Source organism: Microcaecilia unicolor, chromosome 1 (genome assembly GCF_901765095.1).
Source record: "Microcaecilia unicolor chromosome 1, aMicUni1.1, whole genome shotgun sequence".
NCBI classification, from domain to species: Eukaryota; Metazoa; Chordata; class Amphibia; order Gymnophiona; family Siphonopidae; genus Microcaecilia; species Microcaecilia unicolor.
Window position 1 is genome coordinate 387,419,069 of NC_044031.1, and position 8,140 is coordinate 387,427,208.

Sequence of the window (8,140 nt, forward strand, 5' to 3'; positions counted from 1 at the left end):
CACGGAAGATGAGGTGCTACTAGCGATACGACAGGGAGCTCTATTTAAAGCACCGGGCCCAGACGGTTTTCGGTATGAGTTTTACAAAGTGTTAAACCACCAGATTGTAACACCCCTGACAGATTTATTTAATACATTTATGGAGACTGGTGATATGTCAAACTCTTTGAAGGAGGTCAGGATGGTGGTTCTGCTGAAACCAGGCCGGGATCCGGAGCGAGCATCCTCGTATAGACCCATCTCGCTGATCAATGTGGAAGCCAAAATATTTGCTAAGATCTTGGCTAACAGACTTGCGGTGATACTGCCATCACTGATAGAAGAGAGTCAGGTCGGGTTTGTGAGGGGAAGGACAATAGTAAAAAATATGAGGAAAATTTTGTCCTCTATGGAATGGGTGGAATGACATGGGACGCCTTCTCTGTTGATCAGTTTTGACGCGGAGAAGGCGTTCGATAGAGTACGATGGGAATTTTTATTCACGACTTTAGAGATATATGGCTTTGAGGGCAATTGGGTACGGGCAGTACGGGCACTGTACCAAACACCACGGGCAGCGATATGGGTCAATGGGATCGTTTCAGAATTTATAGATATACAACGGGGGACCAGACAAGGTTGCCCGTTATCGCCACTGCTGTTTGTCTTGAGTATAGACCCGTTGATCAGAGAGATTGTGTCGCACCCAGAGATTGCAGGAGTAATAATGGGAAGGCAGGAATTTAAAATATCGGCCTTTGCCGACGATTTGTTAGTACATCTGACTGATCCCAGGAAATCTCTGCCTGCACTGATGGAAAGCTTCGCTGAATTTGGAGATTTCTCCGGGTTTAAGTTAAATTTGGATAAATCTTTGGCCTTGCCAACAAGTAGTTTAGTGAAGAGACAGTGGGAGGGACCCTTTCCTTTGAAATGGGCAACGCGCTATTTTAAATATCTGGGCATAAAACTCCCATATAAATCGTTTCTCATACACGACTTGAACGTCGCGCATTTAATGGAACAGACAGATCAGTCCTTGTCGCATTGGTTGATGTTACCCATCTCGGTTCATGGGCGCCTCCAGTTGTTCCACATGATCTTATTTCCTAAGTGGTTGTATATGCTTCAGGTCTTACCACTTAAACTCAGAAAAAAGGAAATTGGTGCACTACACAAACTGGTATCAAAATTTTGCTGGCAGGGTAAGAAGCCAAGAACACTCTTTAAATACTTGATCGGGTCATGGCGTCAGGGGGGACTTGGAATGCCGGACTTGCAAAGCTACAACTGGGCAAGTTTGTTACGTCATTTGGGGGACTGGGTACTGGATAGTCACTTGTATACACCTAGGATGCTGGAACAGGCCACATATGGTAAGTGGAATTTTTTTCACTTAGTCCAATGTCCTACCACCAGACTTCCCGAGGAGATGCGCTCCAGCTTACTTTTGAAGTCGATGAGGCTGACATGGAATTATCTGGTACCCCTGTTGGGAGGGAAAATACATCAATCCGATATGTTACCCTTGGTGGGCAATGCAGAGTTTACACCGGGGAGCGATAATATTAGTTTTCGACAGTGGGCCTCTAGGGGACTTCAGTATGTAGGTGATCTTCTAGATACGGAAGGATTACTAATGACGTGGGAATCGCTGGTGATTTCTGGGAAGGTGGAAAGAAGCGATCTATTTGCGTATAGACAGGTCTGTCATTATATTAATAGTTTGGAATTGGCAGATGAACGATTTCCTTTGAGACAGAGACTAACCAATTTTTTTGAACCTATTCAAGATAGAGGTGTTTCGGTGTCCAATCTTAAAAAGGCATTAGAGGCCATTCAACGACCACCAGAGAGGGGGAATTTGCAGCGAAAATGGAGTACGGATTTGGATATACCGGTCGCAACAATAGACGTGACTCAACTGGTAGGGAGGATCCCATCAGGGTCGGTGAGTGCGGAACTCAGAGAATGCAATTTTCGTGTTTTGCACCGAGCTTATTTTACTCAGGAACGTCTCTTTAAAGCGGGAGGCATTGATTCGCCGATTTGCAAGAAATGTAAGACAGAAATTAATTCCTTTATACATGCTTTTTGGAAATGCGACCGGATTCAAGCTTTTTGGAAGAAACTTGTTCATTACATGGACAGCCTGGGGGTTGGGCCAGTTAGGTTATCACCTAGAGGATGGTTGTTAGACCAGTATGAGGATTTTGGGGTAAATAATAAAAATTATAAATTGTTAATTAGGAGGGCAGCAATGCTGGGTAAGAGAGTGATATTGGGAGCATGGACCAGCGATCAGACACCCTCATATTGGCATTGGAGGAATAGACTGCATAGTCTAATGCTGCTTGAGTTACAATATGCTCGAGTGACGTTTAAGCGGAAACAACAATTTTTGTCAGTTTGGAATAATTATATCCAGTCCTTGTCTCACAGAGCCCGTAGTCTGGTACTGAACACGTTCTCATGAACATCATTTAGAGCATGTGGAATAGGGAACGGAAGGGGGGTGGAGGATCCAGAGGAGATTGTAGAGGATTGAGAATACTCCCACTTGGAGAACACAGAGCCGAAGAGAAGAGAGGTGGGGGGATGGGGTGGGATTTGGTACTAATTTTTAATTTTATAAAAGGCTTGGAACGTTCTTGTCCATTTACTTCTCCCTTCTACCGTTAAAGACATACTATAGGACCCTACCCTACGGGGCCCTTGGGGCCATAAGAGCCCAGGCTCCAGGATAGTTTTAGGTGGAAATGAGAGATAAACGGTAGTGAAGGGTCAAGCATAATAGGAGAATGAGTGGGAGAAGGACAGAGGATAACGGGAGGGGGGGGGGGTATTAGGGAATTGGGGAGAAAATATTGGAAACAGATTATTGGATATTGAGCTCTGTTATTATTACGTGTACAATACGAGATGTTATGAATATTATGAATACCCTGTTGATGTAGCATTGTACAGTTGCACTTTCAATAAAAATATTTAAACATAACAAGGCGGGTGCGGCATGGTCCTCCATCTTGTCTTCGGCCGGCTTCTGCTTCTCTTTTAACTGCCTTTGCGATTTTCTGACCATTTCTCTCTATGGAGTGTTCAAATATCTGTCCATGCATTTCTTAATTCAATTCGAGCGATTCAGCCTTTTTTGGGGAGAGTTTTATGCCGATTTTGGATGCGGTGGGCTATTACTACTACTACTTATTTCTATAGCACTACTATATGGGCAGACTTAAACGGTCTGTGCCAGAGCCAGTGGTGGGAGGCGGGGCTGGTGGTTGGGAGGTGGGGATTGTGCTGGGCAGACTTATACAGTCTGTGCCAGAGCCGGTGGTGGGAGGCGGGGCTGGTGGTTGGGGGCGGGGATAGTGCTGGGCAGACTTATACGGTCTGTGCCCTGAAAAATACAGGTACAAATCAAGGTACGGTATACACAAAAAGTGGCACATATGAGTTTATCTTGTTGGGCAGACTGGATGGACCGTGCAGGTCTTTTTCTGCCGTCATCTACTATGTTACTAGACATATGCAGCGCTGTACACTTGAACATGAAGAGACAGACCTTGCTCGACAGAGCTTACAATCTAATTAGGACAAATAGGACAAATAAGGGATAAGGAAATTACTGAAGTGGGGATGATAAACACGGGCATTGAACAAGTGAGTAAGGGTTAGGAATTAAAAGCAGCATCAAAAAAGTGGGCTTTTAGCCTAGATTTGAAGATGGCACTTGACAACTCAAGAAGTCTATTCCAGGCATATGGTGCAGCAAGATAAAAGGAACAGAAGTGGAGAAGGGTGCAGATAAAAGATTTACCCAGACTAGGGGATACTCAAGGAAATTGCATGGAAATAATTTTTCACTCAGTGAATAGTTAAGTTCTGGAACTCTTTGCAGGAGGATGTATTAACAGCGATTAGGTTTGGACAAGTTTCTGGAGAAAAGTCCATAATCTGAACTTGAGTCAGACATGCCACAATTTGGGTTTCTGCCAGGTACTTGTGACCTGCCTTGGCCACTGCTGGAAAAAGGATACTGGGTTAGATGGACCATTGGTCTGACCCAATATGACTACTCTTATGTTCTTATGTAAGGCTGACATTTCATACTATTTATTTTTATTTATTGCACTTGTATCCCACATTTTCCCACCGTATGGCAGGTTCAATGTGGCTTACATATTGCTAAAAAGGTGGTTACAAAATTTAGATTTGTAGAAGTCTAGTACCTAATACAGAAGTACAATAAACGCTTAGGTTGATATATTAGCATATTGTGAGAGAGGTTACTATTATTGTTTTCCATTTCTGAACTTTTCGTGATGTATTGTGGTGTGAGATTAGGCAGATTCAGGGGGGAAGAGTTCTTGAAAAAATATGTGTTCAGATTTTTTCTGAAAAAAACTATGCAACATCTGCATATTATTGCTGCGTTTCTTTTTTTCCTGACAGCTGGAAGATGCAGAGTAAGCATTTTTTTTGCACAAGTTTAACACATGCAACATTCTTATGCACAGCAACTGCAAGAAGGCCGAAGACAACATACAGGGGCCGATGATAATTTCCCGTGTTGTTCTGAACAGTGCTGAAAAATTAGCACCGGAACAGCACAGGGAATTAAAGCTGCCATAACAGCATGCAAATTTATGCACGCTATTAGTTTTGATCATGGGGGTTTGACAGGTCCAGGCTGTCAAAACAAAAAGCCCAGACCTGTCAAACAGGAGGTTCCCCCCCCCCAGGGACTGAAGGTCAGGTGGACCTCCAGCCCCCGACCCAACAGGGCTGGAAGGCCGGTGGACCTCTAGGCCTCCTAACCCCCCCCCCCCCAAACACACAAAAAAAAAACCTGACCCTGGTGGCCCAGTGGGCAACGTTGTGGCCTAGTGCCCCTAAATCCTCCCCCCACACCTTTAGAAGGGAGGAAGAAGTAGCACTCCCTCCTCCCTTCTAAATATAGGGGGATGGCCACCAGGATTAGTTTTTTGGTGTCGGGGGGGGGGGGGGGGGGGGGTTAGGGGATCTAGAGGTCCACCAGACCTCCACCAGTTACCCCTGTGTTCTGTTGGGGGGGGGGGGGGTGAGAAGGCCACTGGGCCACCAGAGAAACTTGTCAGGTGGGTTAGGAGGGCTGGAAATCCCATAGGACCTCCAGCACCTGTGTCGGGGGAGGGGGCAGCCTTAAGGATGCAAATGCATATTGAACATGGCTCCCCATTCCTCTCAAATGCTCTGCAAACCCTAACACCTGTTCCAAGCTGGCGTAGGGTTTGCTGCAGGAGCAGTGCCAATGTTTGGCGAGCTGCTCTCTGCGCATTAGGGAGGAACAGGTAATGCCCTGTTTTGCATGCTACTTGCAATCAAAGCCGGCGAGCTCATTTCATGTGCTCGCTGGCTCTGATCATAGGGCGGGCGCAAACACGGAGGCTAATACGGCACTAATAGCCTCTACAGCCCACGTCTGCTTCTGATACTTGGGGCCATAGTGAACTGGTGCCACAGTAGCAACAAAGGGGCTGTATCAGCAAGATGTCAGCAGGTTATCTCCCTCCCCCTACTATTAAGAATCAGGACAGAGGATAGCTTTTAATATAGAGGGGGGGGGGGGGGGGCAAAGAAGCAGGACAAATTACTAGATGGATAAGAAAGGTGTGGTAGCCGTGTTAGTCCACTTTAAAGGTAATCAATAGAAATCAAACAAAATAAAACATGGAAAAGAAAATGATACCTTTTTTTATTCTGATGAAGAGGGGCAACCTTCGAAAGCTAATCAAGAAATGTATTCAGTTATGTCCAATAAAAAAGGTATCTTATTTTCTTTTCCACGTTTTATTTTGTTTGATTTCTATAGATGGATAAGGAAACAGAAGACAACTAGAAAGGAATCAGAAAAAGCACTAGAGAATAAATAGAAAACAGCTATTTCAAAAAAATACAGCTAAGCTGATTGAGAAGATAAAAGGATAGATTAGGGCTGTGCAGGTAGGCAACAAACATATCACTGGCGCAGGATTATGAAAAGATATAGCAAAAGCCCAGTCATATTCTTATGAATCAACCTTTGGCAGTGTCCCAAGTACAAAGAACAAGTACAACATAAGGCTTCTGCAGTATACAAACTACTAAGAAACCAATAGATGAACCCATGTTCATCGCCTATATCACTGAAGGAGAAACAATATTTGAAAACTGATATATCCAGTGTTCAACGAGGGGCAATACCAAGTCCGGGGACCCACTAAGTAGAAACAAATTCATAGATTATCCCTTAAGACCTAACCCGTTTAAAACCCTCAGAATACAACCCTATTTCAAGTAAATTTTCAGTAGCTTCCAAGACTTGTCCCCCCTCCCCTAAAAAAAAAAGACAAAAAAGTAGTAATTTGGAACCCACGTCACGTCACAAATGCTTCAATAATCACTCCATCATCGTGTGTTGTGCACATATTAATGTATTTTATACACATCTCTATACAAAAAATATGTCTAGATTGCAGGTGGGGGCGATTTATACGCTTAAATAAGAGCCCGCTTCTTCCTTTTGTCTTACCCGCCTCGGTCCCGGTCTCCAAAACTTCGCATTTTAGCTCTGAAACTGAAAGTAAAATAACAAAACCTTTAAAAAGAACTACTTAAGTTCTAAAGCTGCTACAAATATATCTATTTCCACAGATAGAGCAGAACTTTCTCTTTCACCAAATGGCGTCGCTTTCAATGGCGGAAGAAAACCGAGTCTCAATTTTTTCCCCAAAAAAATAAGGTGCGCTACAGATCTCTGCCAAGGAAGATCTGCGTTTATTTAGATTTTATTCCGAAATTTTATCGCGCTTTTTACTTTTAATCCGGCAGGACGAAACGAACACACCACCCCCCCAACAAACAACAGCCACAGGACAAAATGGCGACGACCAACAGAACAGAGGGCCGGCCTTCCCCCAACTTCTCCTCACGCCTTTTGCGTAACGTATATGTGGCCGTCCACTCAATCCAGCCTCCTTGTCTACTTCACCAGCGTACGCTCAGAATGTTACGCAAAGAAAATGCTGAATAGCGCTGACGCCATAGTTTTCCGCTTACCCCAATTCTGGATGCCTGTTTGCGTCAGACGGGCTGCTTACGAGATCAGCGTAGCATTTCATGCCATTTAGGTGAAGGGTTGTTAATTTGTTAGTTTACGTAGAGAGATGTGGTAGCCGTGTTAGTCCACTTTTAAAGGTAATCATCAATAGAAATAAAATAAAACATGGAAAAGAAAATAAGATGATACCTTTTTTATTGGACATAATACATTTCTTGATTAGCTTTCGAAGGTATTAAAAGTTATGTCCAATAAAAAAGGTATCATCTTATTTTCTTTTCCATGTTTTATTTTATTTCTATTGATCAGTTTACGTATAAATCCTAGAGGCTTGTTTTGGGAATATGGCTCCACTCTTTTTTTTAATAACTTGCTGTGTGATCAGCTTCATAAATCCCCCATGTTGTCTTTCACAGTTGCCCTGAACGTCTTTAAATATGTATGCTTGCCGTTGCTATTTCCAGTACACAGAACTACAGTGTCCTACAGCAAACTTCCATCATAGTAACATATAGTAGATGACAGCAGAGAAAGACCTGTAGGGTCCATCAAGTCTGCCCAACAAGATAAACTCATATGTGCTACTTTATGTGTACACCTGACTTTGATTTGTATCTGCCATTTTCAGGGCACAGACCATAGAAGTCTGCCCAGCACTAGCCCCGCCTCCCAACCACTAGCCCCGCCTCCCCCACCGGCTCTGCCACCCAATCTCCGCTAAGCTTCTGAGGATCCATCCATTCCTTCTGATCAGGATTCCTTTATGTTTATCCCACACATTTTTTAATTCCGTTACCGTTTTCATCTCCACCACTTCCCACAGGTGGGCATTCCAACCATCCACCACTCTCTCCTTTGTCCTGTTCCTGTAGACCTGTTTGTGCTTTTGTTTTCTTCTTGATTTATCCTTGCCATTTTTAGGGCATAGACCTTGAACTTGTGGTACTCGTGGAAATCATTTTAAAACGTTTTATCAACTGCTGGGAATGGGGAGAAGCAGCAGTGAACAAAACAAAAGGAGTGGGAATGTGGGCCAGGCTTATCCAAAGACTAGAACCAAACAAAATGTATATTCATCGT

The 8,140-nt window shown here is 43.8% G+C and overlaps 1 protein-coding gene across 1 annotated transcript in view; it reads right to left on the reverse strand.

Annotated features, from left to right (window-relative positions):
- DDX17 (DEAD-box helicase 17) overlaps positions 1–6,912 on the reverse strand; it is a 277,343-nt gene extending 270,431 nt beyond the window's left edge. Inside the window, exon 1 of the mRNA XM_030210742.1 lies at positions 6,533–6,912. Coding sequence (XP_030066602.1) covers positions 6,533–6,564 — 32 coding nt within the window. The 5' untranslated portion in view covers positions 6,565–6,912. The remainder of the gene's footprint in view (positions 1–6,532) is intronic.
- Between the last annotated feature and the right edge of the window lie 1,228 nt (positions 6,913–8,140).